At 41.7% G+C, this 18109-nt stretch overlaps 1 protein-coding gene across 2 annotated transcripts in view; it reads right to left on the reverse strand.

Moving 5' to 3' along the window:
• ARB2A (ARB2 cotranscriptional regulator A) overlaps window positions 1–18109 on the reverse strand; it is a 282286-nt gene that overhangs the window by 110961 nt on the left and 153216 nt on the right. For both annotated transcript variants that reach the window (XM_064437772.1, XM_064437773.1), the window contains one exon: window positions 5273–5392. In XM_064437772.1, coding sequence (XP_064293842.1) covers window positions 5273–5392 — 120 coding nt within the window. The remainder of the gene's footprint in view (window positions 1–5272; window positions 5393–18109) is intronic.

The raw sequence follows: 18109 nt of genomic DNA on the forward strand, positions 1-18109 counted from the left end.
TGTTATTTCTGCCACACATCAGTAGACGTATTTCAATGCAATATGTCAGCCAGGGGAATTAAGAGTTGTATATCCACCATACCTGCTCTATGCTTATCAATTCTTGAGCCAAACTAAACATAAAAAGTAAGTAGATAGATATATTTATGCAAGTGTATATAAATAAAAAGCCGGATACAACTAACGATTCAATCAGAAATTTCAGGAAATTAAATTAATGAAAAGCTAATGACAGGTTCACAGCCCAGTCATTAAGGCTTTTAAATTGCGTTTTGCCTCTGCCGGAATACTGACGCAGCCCCAGAGACTCCCAGGTAGCTCAGCAGGTGTCCGTTTATCATCATTATTATTATGGCACCTATCAGCTCTAGCCAGGGTCAGGTCCTCGCTGTACTCAGCACAATACAACAAAATGAAGTGGCAGCGTATCGCAGAGCGTATCTGAAAATGATGGACCTAAAATTATTTCAAATGGACAAAATTGGCTGATTTTGATGGAATTAGGACGTTACAGTGGGTACAGTAATTTGAACAGTGTGTTTTAAGGGCTCTCATTTTAACAAAGCTGCCTAAAAATACACACACACATACTTTTATCTACACCTTTGTGCAAACTGTCAACATATACATCCAACATTTTAGCCAACAAAGACCATAATGAATAGTTTCTCATCTGCTCAAAGACAAAGAACCTACTTTCCTTCTCCTAATTTAATTATATTACATTCCCCCGTGCGCTTTGTATTTTTACAGCAGTATGAATGCTGTAAGCTGGCGATACCACTACCGATTCTCACAATTTTGTCACGATTCCCATTATATTTGGTGGATTTTTAACTTAAAGACATTAGTTAACTAAAATTAAAACAAACCAGCTACACTGCCTGCTCAGAAGGTGCCGAGGAAACCCTTGAAAATACAAAGCCTAAGGTCTCATGAATATAGGAGGCGAACAGGAGAAATCTGCCACAAAATCCTTTTTTTTTTTTTTTTTTTTTTTTTAAAATCTCAGGATACTGAATACCTAATTGACAATTTTGAAAGCTTAGATTTAACAATTCCTCTCATGATTCCAAAATGAGTAGTTGTCATGTGTTTTTTACAATGATGGACGCGGCTAGCTTTACATGTCACGCAGCATCCTGGGACCACCCTTCCTGTCCCCTCTACGTGCAGCCAGGCCCTGATGCCGCCATCAGATCTGCAGGGGATGGCCAGAGCACTCAGGTAGGCACAGGGGCACAATATATCTTTTCTCCTGCGGAGGTCCTTCATGCAGGCAATGCCAAGGGAAAACATTCTTTTTACAGCAAAATAATTGTAAACCCACAAAATTTGGCAGAAAAAACTCAAAGGAGGCGTTGTACCAGAAACTTATTTTCTGTAAACTAAATATAAAATTGACTCCATCAACTTGAAATTCTCACTTTCTGTTAAATTTCATAAAATTATTATAAGCTAGGAGTTGGGAAAGTTCCACAATTTACCGTCAACTACAGCAAGCTGCTTCTGAAAATAAATCCTCGACTACACTGTGTAAGGGATAACAGAAGTAAGACGCTGAGATGTGTTCATGAATCATGGCTTGTGTTTTTCAAAATCGGTAATTAGCAGAACACAGTGACCCAACCACTATTTTTAGTGCTGTGTATTCAAAAAGCAATTTACTTGTAGATATTATTAGATGCACATTTAATTTCAAACCACAATTACACAAAGTTTTAATTACTAAATATTAAGATACATTTTAGCATATGGTTTATGATTAGCATTTGTAATTCAAGCTATAAACAATACAACTAATTACATTTATTGGTGGAACTTTACTTCCCACACATGTTCAATCACTTTCAATTATTCCCCTAGTAATCTATGGCCCAGCAAGGTACAGAAATCGTGTGCCTACGTTGCAGTAACTGGGTAACAGTTTCTGTGCATTCAGGCGTGGTATTACAGACTCACCCTGTTTTTCTTAACATCAGGCAATCACAGACATGCAAAAATGCAGATTAAAAAGCTGCAAAGACCAATAAAAATGTTAGATGCTGTGGCATGTATTTGAAAATTGCAGCCAAGTTTTTACTGGTTTGTTTAATGAAGGACTTCCAAACCATAGCCTGATTTTTATGGTGAGATAAAATTCGGAATGAAGAACAGGTTTGGCCACCAAAGGTTTGTAAGCAAAAACGTTCCTCCTTTTATACCTATTTCACATGCGATGGTCATATTTGCTCTTTTTTGAGTTTCCCACCAAAATGCATGGCCACAACCCGGCGCTGGAGTCCGGAGACCTGCAGAGCAAAGGGACAAGGCAAAGCAGAGCTGCTTTTCCCCCGCCAGCACCTTTAGCAGCCCCACACAAAGGGGGCACCTGGAGGCGTCCTGCCCCTGCAAGGGCCAACACTTCCCCGCGCGGCCCCGGGAGAGCAGCAGCTCTTCCCACGTGATGGTACGAGCTAACACGAAGGAGTTTTTGCTTCATATCAGGTTTCGCTGGGTTTCTCTGCTTAACGCCAGCACGTCAGGCTTTCATCGAGGCCTTGCGCTGTGACGAAGTGATGGGCTGGGGAATCTCTGTGACCGAGGTGACTGCAGGCCACTGGGACAGACCTTGCAGCGATGAACTTGCAAAGTGAATTTAAAAGATATTCATTGAAAACGCAAATGTTTTTGGACTTCTTTGCTTGTTTTCTTTTCCCCTGCGGGCACAATAAAATGCAGAGGGCCCAGGCGGAATCCTTCGCTCCAAATGAGAGCCATATGCTTCACAGTGCTCCCTTACAGGAGGCACGGATGCAGAAGGAGCAGCTGTGCAACAGGTCTCCGTAACTACTGTAACCTACAATTTTGCGAATCAGTTGACCCCAAATTCTTGCATAGCAAGTGTAGAGGTGGTACGGTTGCTATCTGGTGTAGCGGCTCTATCGCCCTCACCATCATCTCCCCCACGCAGAGCAGGAAAGAAAGTGAAGTGATCGAACATGTATTTGTCACAAGACAGTAATTGCCCATCAGCTGCTCCAGTTCTTTTTTTTTTTTGAGCTCTTTGCAATTACTAAGTGCCATATGGATATAAAGTTGAAGAGAAAGGAGATCGTAACAAAATAAAATCTTACAAATTAATATTGTGATAGAACAGTCCAAGGTTTATTTCGATGATATCTGCATCTGTGTAGGCATTATTTAATTAAATGGCTTTCAGTGGAGCCCAGACACCAAACCACCTCTACCAAAACCAGGTGTTAATATCCTGTGATTTTTTTAAAGAACAATCAGGCTACATTAAATATACTTCTCAGGTCTAGTTTTGCATGACAGATATGTGATGTGCCAATGGTTATATATTATATTCTTCCTCTCAGGCATGCATCTCCTGCAGAGACAGCAGACTACAGAAGCTGACCCTTACTGAGACCATCTTGTCTCTCTGACAAAGCTCCTTTTTAACTTCTTACTTACTGGTTGCTTCCTGCGATGGATAAAAACTTTAGCTCAGCTTGTGATAATTTCACAGGCCCTGAGCACCCTGACCCTGGAAGCCCCAAGGTCAGAAGTCAAGTCTTGTTCTGAAACATCTGTGTGCTTCATATTAAAGTAGAACAAAAGTGAAGGAATATCCACCAGTGTGACAAGAGAAACAGGCAAAATGGGAATGACACGTTGGTCATCTGTTACCCATGCCACCTCAAGCCATTGACTGAGATGTGATGGAAAAACTCCCCAAGCCTCCTTCAAATAAGCGCTTTGTTTAGGAAACACTGAGAAAGGTCTCCTGTCGATTATTATTCCTGCCCTGCGCTAAGCGTATGCATCTGTAGGGCGTCCAGCGGCCCAAACAACGTGGCTTTACAAAACCTACAGAAATTCTGCTAACACTTTGCTTTGGACAGACGGGGCACACCAGAACAACCTGGGCTGAAACACAGGGCAGCTGAAAATCACAGCTCGGGGAAGCCAAGGCAGAAGAGATGCTCCTCACCCATCCAAGGAGCAACAGGCACACACTACACAACCCTTTGCATGCCCAAAGTTGTGGTTATAGAAGGAATTATACATCTTCACTAATGTGATCTCTTAAAAATTCAGTTTTGAGACTATTTATTGACCTGGTAATAAAATACCTGTGGAAAATGATCAGCCGAACTGTTCTCAAGTCTCAAATCCGTACGCATCATATGTATTTCAAAAATACTCTTCTGGAAGCACAGGCAAAATCAAAATGGCCTTAACTTCTACAAATGGAAAGGGCTAACAAAAATCTTAAATTCTTAAAATAATACAAGTTGTCCTGCTCCAGATTCTTCTTGCTACTCAGAGCAGCACAAGATTAAAAACAAAACACTCATGCACGCTTTTTCTTAACTGAGGCATTCAAGAACCACTTTTTCTGACTTTCAGTTAAAGTACCATGCTATAGACAAAAGATGTACATACACGTCTGCTGATTCCTGTGTCTGCAACAAAACCAACCGCAGTATTCTGCAACTTACGTTTCCACAATAAACAGGACTTTTTTTTTTTTTCTTATTCAATAAAACACATCCTGATTACACCAGAATTTTGCAATTAAGTGAGGAGAGGACAGCTACACTTGGAGAACGGTACACAAGTTCCACAGACAACTTCGTGCTCCATATGAGGTCAACGAATTTGCCTTTAGAGAAAAGGGTTAAGGACTGACAGACTGGACGTTCAGCAGTCCCAGCACCTGGCGTGGGGCTGCTTTACACCACGCAGCGTCCTCCCCACCTCTGATCACTGCAGGGTTTATCCAGAGCCTAATAAAAGGCAAAAAAAGGTCTTCCCAGCAACTTCTGCAGACCTCTGTGGAATAACTGCAAAATCGGGTAACACCCCCAAATTTCCCCTCACGTTCAGTTCCAATCTGTATACAAAAAAGTGCATTAGTTAATGTGACTTTGCTTTAAAACTGTGTTTTTATGCTCTCAGTCTTTACCTCCAGTCTTTCTGCCCCAACGCAGAAACTCACTGAGTGCTGCCTTTCGGTACGTAGTCCGGACAAGGAGGATCCGAAACACTTTGTTTTCCCACAGCCCTTCAGGTTTGTACACGCTTGGGAACTTATTGTCTAACACAAAACCAGAGAAAAATGCAGTGACCTTCCAGCTGCAAAGAAATCCTCACAGATCTGTATCTGACCACTGGTTCAAAGTTGTTCCTAAATGGCTTGCTTTCAAGAAGCTGATCACAAAGAATGTAGAAATTCCGTGAAAGACTTCAGGAAAGAAGGCAATGGAGAAGTCACACTTACCAACTCTACAAAGGCAAGTCCACCATAACTGTGAGCAACAAAAAACACGTTCTCTGCAGCTGACTGGGAAATAAAATGGTCCCAAACATAAATTGCATGTTCTTCAGGAGATCCATTATCCTGCGGAAAGAAATTACATTTGCGACAATTACCTTTTAAAAACTGGCAATTCTGTCTAAAAGCCACGTGTTCCTATATGTTAAATTGTTTTGTTAAAACAAACCTCAAACGAATATACTCTAGTGTCAAAAAAAGAACATATTCGTTTGTCTAAATAGAATAAATTTAAGATTGCAGTTTAAAGGCAGTAAAACTGTTGCTTTATTGCGGCTTGTTTTAATAAATACAACAAAAATTATGCATCTGCAAAATTTTGTCTAAATACCATGATGGCAATTCAGCTAAACAGAGGCATTCAAAGAAATTATGAGCCACTGCTCTGATTTTCATTCTTTTGACAACTCTTTGTCAAATGTTTGTTCACTGATGGTTTGTTTGAAGTAGTTAAGCCTTAGTCTGATAAAACAAATAAAAACAAGCAGGAACAACATAAATATAATTTCAGTCTTCACAATTTTTTCATGTTACAGGCCAACAGAAATCTGCCAAAGATTAAAATGATGGTATTTGCAACTACTCTTTTAAATGCTAGTTTTTGCAACACAGGCTATGAGACACAGCGCAGATAAAACACCTCTTGACTGCTTAAACATTAGACATTGCTTTGGAGCCTCTGGTAGCTAGGGGAGTGTTTTTTCTTATTTTTGAACAAGAATTTGTGAATGCCAGTCAGCGTAAGAGTCACTGAAGGCACTGGGGCGATTTACACTGGTTTTAGTACACTCTCCTCAAATATTGGGATTGTGCACTCCCACCTCTACCCTAGAGGCTCTCACAAAGCCCTGTAACCCCTCTATGTTTTACTGATTTCTCAGGTTGTCCACGTCGTAACTACAAATCTGTGCCGTCTCAGGTGACGAGAGTAAGATGCTCTGCTAGCTCCCCTGCCCCACCAGGATTTCACACCTCTCTAGCACAGCGCTGCAGGCTCTTCCCAGGCTCTCTTGTGCCAGAAAGAGCTGATCAGTCGACGTCACGACATTGCCTAAAATTTGCATCCCTCTCCCCTTTGCGCTGCTCCACCAACAACTTCGTACCTTTGGGTGGCCCAGGCATAGACCTCAGTTCCTTGGGGAAAATAAAGCAAAAACCAGCAAAAGCCACTGGCAATCAGATGATGTTTATTACTGCGTGATTTACTGTACATTTACCAAGAACATTCAAGTGATTTAGGTCTTGGTTCCATTCTGAAACACAATTTTGGGAATTTAAGCTCTTATGAGTCTCTAGAATCAATGAGAAGACAGACAACTAAACAACGTGGTGGATTTAGCTTTTACTTCTATTCTCGTGCCTAATCTAAATAAGAGTGAGATGGATACAAATCTTTATGGATCCAGACCCAAAGCTTTTAAAACAATTATATGCTTCTAAAAATTTTTTTTTTCTCTAAGGTAACGGCGATTAAAACATATTTATCCAATTTGCCAAAAAGCAACAAAGGTATTCTTCTTAATCCTGGACAGATTCTGCTCTTGACTGACCATGACACAACATAGTTTTAACTAATTATGTATCAACTATAGTAAACCACCTCAGTGTGAGAAAGGGCTTATTTTCTTTCAACACTGTTTTGAAATTTGATTGTAGAGATAGGTAAAGGAGATGAAGACTCCTCCCTTTGTGAGGAAAGAGGGAAGATTTTCAAAAGAAATTTCATAAAGAAAATATGATTGACAGAGCAGTTATTAAGATAAAGCTGAAGGACAACTTGAGCTGGAGTTTCCTACGGAAAAGTGATGTGCTCCAATTATGATACATATGGAAAAGGCACATTAAAACACCAGGAGAGTTTTACAATGACTAGTTTGTCTAAAAGATTTATTTTAGTTAAATATTCAGAAGATATTTGCTTTTCAATTATAATGTTACCATTAATTCTCATAACAGCAATTTTTGTACAGGTACATAACCCTGGTTTAATGTTCTGACAAAAAGAAGAGGTTGTTTCTGGTAAATATCACATTTGTGGGTATTTTGTATTTATCGTTCTACACGCTGCTGGGAAAAGCACACAAATTTAGGGCTTCCACAAGACTAAGACAGCAGCAAGAAGCTTCTGAAGGATTCAGAAACTCAGCCCGAAAAACCTTCTACCAATTAAAGCATAACCAGTGGTCTAGTAAACCAAACCATTAACTGCACAGCTTCACAGCCCAGTACAAAGACTCAGTAGGATTTTATAAAAGCAAAAAGAAATGAGCTAGAAGAAGTCAGATACATACTGTAAGTACAGTTCCCTTTGTTACTGGTGAAAAAACCCCATAAAACATCAGGATAAACTCTGTTGCTGCACCTACTCCGCTAAACCCTGAACACGGCAAGGAACGCACGGAAGCGTGAGGAGGCGTTCGGAGGAGTCGTGTTGTTTAGAAGAAAAGCTCTTTCTTCAGCGCATCTGCTCATTTTTTCCCCTCGTAACAAGCCTGTATTTTAAACGACTTGGACCGAGAATAAAGCGGCGCCGTGTCCGTACCAGAAACACCTGGCTGCGGGAGCGGGCACGGCCGACCGCAGAACACGGCCCACCTCCTTAGGATTTCAAATCGCGCTGGGTCCGCGAGGACTCGGGGATTAACCAACTCTGCTTGGCCTGGGTTAAATTAGGAGGCTGGATACTGTGGTTTCAGTATGAAAGGTGACAGCTTCAGGCAGCTGTTGCTTTCCTTCTTTTCACTGCGGCTTTTCAGTGCAGTTATGTACCACCTTGTTAAGTTATTTGATAAAGTGGGGGGCCTCTTGGTCATGCTTTACATAATTATCTGTAGGATTGTACGGAAGGGAATGGAGAACTCACGCTATGCACCTCCGAAGGCAGCCGAGGCTGAGTGCATTCTCATTTGTGAAACAGACCGAGATGGAAAGGTGCCGGGAAAGCTGAACTTAAATTTCCAGCTGCTGGAAGCTGGTCATCTGCAATTCTATGTCTAAACAAGCAGTCTGATTTTTCAGAGGTGCAGAAGTCACAGCTATGGGTCTTCATTTCTCTGAAAATCTCCCTCCCCACAACATACAGAATTAGAAATAAAAGAAAAAAAAAACAGGGAACCAAGTCACGTGAAAAGGCCTCCGTGTGATGGTCACCCCATGCGAAGTAACCCAAAACAGGGTGCTGTCGGGTTGCTGCAGAGCAGGTTCCTCCCGACTCTCCTGTGCCCCAGCTCAGTGGTGCCGGGGTGGGGAATGGGGCAGCGGCTCTGAGCACAGAAGGTGCGACCTTTGCCTGTGCTCCCACCACGCAAAATCTTACCTGCCCCCAGTTTTAATGGAATACTATCGGTAAGATTTACCCTTTAATCCGCCAATAAATGAAGAGACGTCCATGTGTTTTTCCCAATAGCTATTGCATTTCAGTCCTTTTCACTGATAAAAATAGAGCAAATATACCTCATTTGCCATCAGTGACTACCAGGGCTACGGGGACTATCAGATATTGAACACCTCTCATACTTGCATGCAGCAAATCCCACTGAAGATTGCCTTGGAGATACAGGTAGTTAAAATCCTTTAACACAAGTACCGCTGAGGTATTTTAGATCGCTGATGCTATGTTTATTCCTTTTCCTGGGTGCTGGAGGAGGCACACATTTCTGGAACCTGTTATAGAAGGGCCATCCGTAAATGTGATATAGAATCTAAGTAGCCAGATGTTGGGTTCTGATTCAGTTAATGACAGCTGCACGGGGCTAATCAAAAAGGTGCTCCTGCCACGTGGACATGCTCCTTTTGAATGAGAAATCAAGCGTTTGCAAAGAGAATGAAATTTTATTTCATGTAGAAAAGTATTTGCAAATACTGGTTCAAGAACAGATTCCTTATTCTAGTGATAGAAGACACTTTTTTCAGTATTTTTAAAACACTGTCCCTTAACTATGTATAAAGAATGCGTCACTTTTTAAACCAAAATAGCGATTGCTCAAAAAGTGATCATAAATGGTTAATAAGGAGCTTTTCGTTTTAATATCACAAGTTTAATCAAACAGTTTAATCGTCTATGAAAATAATATGACAATGATTAATAAATTCATGTTTCTCATATATATGAAGCCATTTGATATCCCAGGGCCAGAACCTCTCCTACAGTTGCTTGAAGCAGCAGCTTGCGGTAGGGAAGAGGTTGCTGGCTGCCGATCGGCTCAGCCTCGACTCAAGTCCTGGCATGGGTTAGGGATGTCCTGGGCTGCTCCAGCCTAGACCAGCTGGGCTTGGTTTTGGGAGGACCTCATACCAAGAACGGCAGCCCGTCACTACGTTGTCTTGGGGTCTACACAATGCTAAAAGAAACCTGCTTGTATAAAGCGCTGCTCCTCGTCTCATTTTGGTAAGAGGATTTCCTCTGAGATGGCCGGCTTGCAGATTCAAGATTTTCTCTGTAATAGTTTTTAAGTCCCTGAAAACCCCAAAGGATTGTGGGTAAATTCTTGGGCCATCCATTGTGCAAAAACGTGGAGTAGGACACCACAGATTTTGGCCTGTCATTTCTTCCAATATTGCTAGCATTAGCAGTTGAGAGGTATATAACATTTTAATGGCTGGAGCCATTAGGAATAGGGAGATAAGCAGTGTGCGCACAGTGAATACGGTGTTACGTTCTGTTGCATTCAAAAACCAGGTTGGATTTACTAATGTAATATCACAGCCATTCATTGTCAAATACCAAGCTGAAGTGATGCAGCAACCAAAGCCTTATCAACTATGCCAGATTCTAACACCTAGACGTTGCAAGGTCTGCAGTTATGATGGACTACCTGAGTTGATAACACATGGAATTATCTAAACAACATTTGCATATTTGTGTAATTATTTCCTAAGGTTAATTAGCTCCTGCAAAGCAGCTTGCCCTTTGAGACTGCTTACTGTGACAGGTTCACATATTTCCTGTTTCAATGCCAAATTTTACTTCTTCTCTTTTTTTTTTTTTTTTTTTTTCAAAGTAACCTGTTGCTGGAAAGTTACAGATGGGACAAGAGCTGGAGACCTTGAACTACTACGGACTTCACTGTGGCAGAGCAGCTCACATCCCATCTTAAACTTCTAATTCATTGAAACTCAAAAAAATCAAATCAAGAAAATCAAATTAGTTTTAAGCTGTGGTGACAGCTCTCTCCTTTTGCTTTGTTTTTTTTTTTAAATCAAGGAGTTGGAATCACATTTTTTTGCGACAAGTGGAAAGTGGAATGCATACAAATAGGGAAATATGCCATACAACTGAATAGCTTTTTAACAATTTACTTGAAGGTGGTTTCTATAATTACCGCTTATCACAGCAAAACAACTTCTCCTTCTAGCTTGATGAGCTACTGTAAACAAGTATGGTACATGTGTTAAATACGGGAAAGCAGAACCGCACACTGGCTGCGAGGCAGAGGGATGGAGAAGGCTCAGGTCTCCTGTCTCCCGTCCCTCCCCGGAGCTGTTAGATCCCTCCCCACCAGCAGGACCATCGCAGTTGTGTACAGCTCGGCCCACTGCCTCAGCGAGCCTTGGGGCGGACAAACTCTTCCCCAACCCTTCTGAAAAATTATTACATTAAAAATGATATGTAACATGAATATAACAATGTAAAAATATAAGTTAGAAAAGTAGCGGTTTGTCATTAAAGCAATCCAGGATGTTTTCAGTGGAGACCGGCTAACACCGGTATCTTCCATACCATAAAAGAGATATTTTCTGTACAAAAACCTTGCTCTTTTAAGAGAGAATTGTATGTTTGGAGGTCTGAAATAAACAGTGAAGGGATACAGTTTGTTCCCTGCTGCTATGCAGTTCTTCGTTATCACAATCTGACCCACACCAGCATCACATTTTGCAGCACTCTTAGGCAATGGATCCAGTAAAAATTAGATGGATTTCACTGGAAGAGTTCTCTGACTAGAAAGCGAGACTTTCAAAATCAAGTTTATATACATATGTATGTGCATATAGAAGCCAGAAGGCCTGGGCGACGAATGTCGAAGGCAAATGAGCGGGGAAGATTTTAATCCACGCTACTGCCATGGCAGGATTTGTGAAACTCTGGCCTAATTAAGTACCAAATAAATCCGGAGGGACTCTGCCACTTGCTTGAATGCTAGCAGAGTTAAAATCAACTCTTCAGCCCTTTGAAGAACCCAACAACGAGAGATGGGCACTTGGGGTTTGCCACCACTGGGAATACGCCGTCTTGCCCCTCGCAGCCCTGGTGCCCCCCTCACGTCCTCCCACCACCGCACTCCCTTCTTCTCTGGGCTTGCATTTACATTACATTTACATTCTCCTTGTACATCTTCCGTCCTTTCACAACCCTCAAATTAAAATAAAGAAGGGGATATCAAGTCTCTTTACATGAGACAAAACCTGTTTAATTAGGGTGGAACATAATGAAACCATATGATGGTTCATTGTCACCAAAGCAGCTCCAAAACCTCAGTGCAGGACAAGGTCTAAGAAGCTTTGAAGGCAAGAAAGCTGGAATGGAAGGCAAAAAGAGAGCCAGCATGTGAGTTTTTTTTTTCCTCAAAGACAGCAGCTACAGCATTACAACCAGAGAAGAGGAATAAAGTAGAGGAAAGGATAGAAATCTAAAACGGGAAAAGAAGTGGAAGCAAAGATCTGGTAGTAATATTTTTCTGCAGCATAAATACCTGACAACAAGACTTTAAAAGTGTCTAGCTCAGGTGATTTAACAAGATTCGATCTTTAATGGAGAAATTCCAGTGCATCAGGAGGCATCCCATCTAGCTGAAGATCTTTTTTCACCCTTCTAATCACAGAGCCGAGAGAGCTCTTGCACAAGTATTTCTGAAATGTTTTCTACTCCAGCCTGAGAGGTGATCCCAGGAGGCAGCAGGACATTTTACTAACAGTAGGACTTGTATTTCTGCTTTACTTGCTGGAATGGGTAACACTAGTCTGTGCGCTACCTATATGGAGACACACACACACAGAGATGGGTTGGCTCTCGCAGAGCTCTTTGAATACCTGGGTTTTCGGGAAGGATGGCGATGGACTGCCTCCTGCACTGTGGCGAGTCCAGCTGTATAAAACAAGATGAAAGGAGGCTGCGGGAGAGAGCAGATGAGGGTAACAATGTCAAGATCATCTCAGCGGCAAAGCGGCTGTGACCAGGGGAGAAGATACAGGAGCAAAGGTGGTGGTGGAGACAAATTTGTGACGAATCCTAAATCTGACAACATGCACCTGAAATTTGGTTTAGCAGGTCCTGCTGGGAGCGCTGGGAAGCAGGGAAAATGAAGGCTGAGCCGTGGGTTATGGGAGATGTTTTAGTTGCTGCATCCTGAGTTGAGTGAGAAAGAGATGACTTGAGAAAAAAGCAAGAGGGGAAGAGATAAAATAATTGACAACTGATGCTTTGGCCTTGAAAATCTGAATGGAGGACACATTTCTTTCTTCCCTTCATTTACGGGCTCTGTATGGATTTTACTTGCATACTTTGCCGCATTAAAACAACAACACCCAGCAGGATTTGATCAGCTGTGCGGGTGGCAGAGCGGGTTCATGGTCACCAACGTCTGGTGTAGCAATACAGAAACGCAGGGCACTGAACCTGCAAAGATTCAGGACTGAAATAATGTAAATGCATTATTGGTGAGTGATGTTATTTCATTCAGCAACCGTGTTCATATGCATTCAGAAACAGTCACATTGTATTTTACCTTACTTATGACCTTAGGAGGGATTAAACCAAGAGCCTTTGGATGTAGAAACGCCAGCCTCTTCCACTTACCTCGCAGGAATAATTGAGGAAATAAAAATACTATATTATCTTTTTAAGGGCACTTTCTGACATGGGGGCAAGATATATACTCTGGCAGTAGGTAGCAGCTGCTTTTGAGACAGAAGGAGGGACCAGGTATGGCAATAGCCAGGCCTGGTCATTCATGGAGTCACAGATACAAATAGCATAGCCGAGGTTATTATTTGGCACGTGCTTTCGGAAAGCAATATGGCAAAGTGACTTAAGGTTGCATTTTTCATATCACAGATCTCAGTCTTATTCCCAGATCTATCTGAGGTGATTCTGTGTAATTTCTTGCACCTATTTTATTTCTGAAGTGGGCCAGTGATGGAAGCGTTCCCAATATTGCTTATGAAGCCCTGGTAATAAAGATGTTGTGTGTATACAGTCAGCAGCAGACAAGAAAGTCTGTCGCAGGGAAATATACATCATATTAAGTTACAGACCAGTCCCACCTCCAAAACTCAAGACAATTTATCAGGAAAGCAGGCAATCTCGACAGACCCACTAAATGAATAAGTATTATGTGAAATGTGCAATATCTGGCATATCTAATAGCCAAATAAAAGATGTAAAACAAACATGCATTTGGCAGACTGAGACAATACTTAAACTGTCACCATCAGGGCAAAGGGGATGAAGGGCCGGCTTGGGAGGAGGTGATGATACCCACGCTTTGCTACGGCACGACTGCCGAGATTAGGGTTGAAATGACAAGCTTTAGCTAATGCAGGACTGACACTGTCTAGCCAGGTTTTTTACATTTCGTATTTTGGCTCCTCCCCGGGGCCCCTGCTCTCCCCAGCTCCCACTGCAATTACCGTCCAAGACGACTTCGGATCCTGTCCCATTTTTCCCACTTCAGACGCGAGCTGGGCTTTCCCTGGTGATGGTGGTCAGGAAATAAAATTCAGAGCTATGCTATATATATGTGCGAACGGAGGGAGCTCAGATCCTAACCTCCCCTGGGGCAGCGGGAGGGAGCTACTTTTCGCCTCTATATCCAGCTTTATTGCACACAAGAGGAAAAACGAAGCAACTCCAAGTCATAGAAGAGTTTTCTCAGCTAAGCACTCCACTAGTACAGTTCCTGGCCAATAAACTAGAGCTACTTCTCCATTAAAAAAACCCCCAGAACCACTCTCTCCTCCTGCCTCCAAAGTGCTCTAACCACCTCTGCTCAGCGAGGAACAAGCTGACCCTGGAAATCAAAACACTCTTCCCACCCTCTCGGCCACAGGACCTGCTTCCAAGCCCTCATTTATAATATTTCAACAGGCAAACAATGGTCTGAAACCATGGAGTGAAGTTGTCAGCGCCCGCAGCTGTTCTTCACAGAGGTGCCAGTGGTCCCAGCTGCATTAATGCATCACTGACCTAATACTGTATTTCAGTTTTGGCAAATGTAGGTCTTCACAGGAGGTCTTCAGCGTGCCGCCGTGTCAGGACCTCACGAGAATATATAAGCATTTTGAAAAGGTTTGCGTTGCAGGTGAATCCCGTGCAACCCGCAGCGACTCCACGCCGCCCAGGCTCAGCCTTTTTGCACGGGGAATATTTTCTGCCGTGAGGTTGCTGTGTTCAAATGCCCTCCCTGCTTCTTCAGCTTTTTAGTAGGAAATTCAAGGCACTCTGTGACTTGAAGGGGTTTGCTGTTTATAAAGTAAAACCCAGATCTCAGGCTAAATTAATTAAGTCTCTAAAGTTATTATAGCATCATCTCCCTGGTTAAACCATCTGCTTGTCAGCCAGGGTAAGACAACTTTGTCAGGCTGTTGTTCCAGTCTGGATTTTCCCCGTTACTGCTTCTGCTGGAGTCTGGCATGTCCTGCCATCACCACCCAACCGTCTTCTGGTAAAGTGCAGGAAAGGACACAGAAAAGAAGAAAAAATCAGACAAAATCAGTTTCTCAGTGGCTCTTAATTATCATCTCCAGCAAAAGCTTAGGGGTTGGTATTTTAAATGACTGGTTTGTTTTTCAGTGGCCAGCTGCTCCCTACTGAGCCAGAGAGTAAATAGTTAAAAGCCCTCCTTCAAAACAGATCTTGCCCCTGAGTATCTGCATGATCCTTTTTGTTCATATTTTTCACAAATTGACAGATGCGGTAGGAGTCACCTGAGCTAATTATTTTATCATTAAGACAAGAATGTAAAGAAACACAAATATGACATTTGTCTTTTTTAGTCCGGGGACAAGAACATTGCTGACTCACCAAGAGGAAAGAGATGCAGGAGAAGAGAATAGGAGGAAGGAGGGAAATGAATCAAAGGAAGTTTTACTTTAGAAAAAATAACTGATTTCCCTTTTAGCTCTCTGACAGACTTTCAGTTTTTTTGCTTTTTTGGTATTTTTTCCCCTTTCCATATAACTCGCAGGGTTCCAGGCGAAGGAAGCCTGAACGTGAAGCAGCACCTTCTGGCAAACAGCTTGGAAATCCTGCATGGGGAACCTCGTCAGACCAGAGGTGTAGTAACAGTCCCTCAGACCAGTCCCGCCTACGGTCGCACCGTGGCTATTGACAAATACCTGTGCAGTTCGCATGGAAATCCCCGTGCCACGATGCCCCACGCACGGCGCCCGCCAGCCTCTGTGGGTGGACTTAGATATCCTAACATAAATGACAACCACAGCAGTTTGGCCAAAGGGACTCCAACTGGTAAAAATACCCAAAGACTGGGGCAGTTGCGACTCAGTGCGACGCCACTGGCAGGTATCCCAGATTCTACATGCAACCTTTTTATGTCTCCTCATACTTTTTTCTTTCCAAACTATTTAATCTCAGGGATCAAGATTCTGCCCACAACATATTTCTGCCTAGTGCAACAAGTAGCACTGAAGACAGCCTTTTGTGTGATCGAATTATGGGAACAAAAGAGCAATTCTAAAACACACCGTCAGGTTGCATCTTTGCAGCTGTCTTCCCTACCAGTCATGTTTCTGGCAATTAATAGGTTAATTGTAGGGACAAGTAAATACCAATTAATGCAATACTTTTACAAACAGAGTTATCTTCACTAGACACCAAGAGAGATCGTGCCAGTTGTTTAAATGACTACATGTATTTTTCCGAACACTAAGAACAATTTATTTTGAAACAAATGCATCTGAAACATTCAAAAACTCCTAATGGAAGTCATGCAGAAGTGTTATTTTTCTATTTCCTAAAGTACTTGAAGACTATTTTACTTTCCAGTTCTTTCAATCTGTTTATATGTTGTAATGAGAAACAGACTTTTTTTTTTAACCATGCTATTGCAAGAAAAATAGCACTTTGGCCAAGAAAAATGCAGATTTCCCCACCACAGGAAACAATGAATCTAACAAACTTCAACACATTTAAGTAAAACAACAACTTAGTATTTTCATTAACAGCTATGGTTTCAGAACAAAGCTAGGCTGTAAAGTCTCTGTTACAGAGTTTATATCTCTTACACAAGTTAAACTAAATAGAACCGCTTTGCCCTGTATTTTTTCTTCCTGACATCTTTGTCTCTACTTATTACATACACTCAAGAGCAGTTATTTAAGTGAAAGAAAGATTTAACAGGCTCAGAGCTATTTGATTTCTCCTAATAAAGAGAGCAAAGTGCTCAGTGCTTTAAGTAAACCGATATACTATTTATTTAATGTAGCGTTATAAAGATTTGCTGAAGTGCCTTAATATGTAGCATACTGTAATTAATTGTCTTTGAAGTAACTGCCATTGGCTTATAAAATAATTATCCAAACAGACGATAAACACAATCTGAAATTCAGATTTGCGTTTTCTGGCGGATCTCACTTCAGTCATCTGAAAAGTTGAACGCCGAGCTGCTCAAGCCTTAATTCTGCTCCTTGGTTTTCCCGCCCAGACCCACCTCCGTTATTTTTGTTTCGCAAGAAGGTAAGCTAGGACATGATCTTTAATCCTGATGAGCTGCTAAACAACCTCAGGACTTGCTCGTTTTACCTCTGTCCTGAACCCTGCGCCTCCCTCGCACTGGCCGTTCTATTAAAGCCGGCTCTTTCCCGCTCAGATTAGCGAGGGCGTTGGTGTTGCAGCGGCGGTGCGTTGCCGCCGCTGAAGATCGTTAGATGTTAGATCATTAGCAATTTTCTTCGAACGCAATGCCGTTTTTTAACAACTCAAAACATCCAACTGCATAACAGACAGCTTGGCTGTATTTTAAATTAGCACGAATGCTAAAGCCAGGAAATGTAATTCTCAGGATATCAGAACAAAAGGTTCAGAGAAAAAAGAATTCTTATATACCGTAAGATTATCAGGACTAGACTGTCACACTGTGACCTTGCTGGCGTCTAGCTAATCTGACAATATTTGGCAGAGCATTGTTTCAAATCAATAACTAATTAACAAAGTACAAAAGAAGTTGTACTGTTTTTGAGGCTCCTTGTTAAAAATGGCTTTTGGTTGCACATGGGCAGAAAGGTCGCTTTTATGACATCTTCACGAGTCTTTCAACATCTTGCCACTGTCAGATTAAATTACTTTTAGCAATTAATTGTCATAAGTTAAAACAGAAGCACATTTGTTACAGCAGGTTGTCACAATGACATGGTGAGCTGTTGTTTTGATATGAATTTCTTCCACTGACCCTCTATCATATCTTAATTTTTTTGGTTGACCTAACTGGAAAATTGGGAGCAATCTTCTAACTCGTGGCATAGGCCAAACATTGGGGGTCTTACTGAGATTATAGACTGAACAATAAAAGAACAGAAATTCCAGAGATAATGGAAGATCTTGAGAATAATGTGTATCTTCTACAGAATACATAACCTATGATGTCTATGCTGGTGGGTGGGATAAGAAAAAAAAAAAAAACAAACCTCCAAAAACCACATGGATGTAGCTTTTGTTACTGTTATAAATGGTCCTTGATGCCATTTTAATCCTTTACTAGCCAACACCATTTGTTTGACGTATTTTAAAACAAGGATTCAGTGGATTCAACACCTGCAACCTGCAACCATTCA

This window comes from Phalacrocorax carbo, chromosome Z, assembly GCF_963921805.1.
Source record: "Phalacrocorax carbo chromosome Z, bPhaCar2.1, whole genome shotgun sequence".
NCBI classification, from domain to species: Eukaryota; Metazoa; Chordata; class Aves; order Suliformes; family Phalacrocoracidae; genus Phalacrocorax; species Phalacrocorax carbo.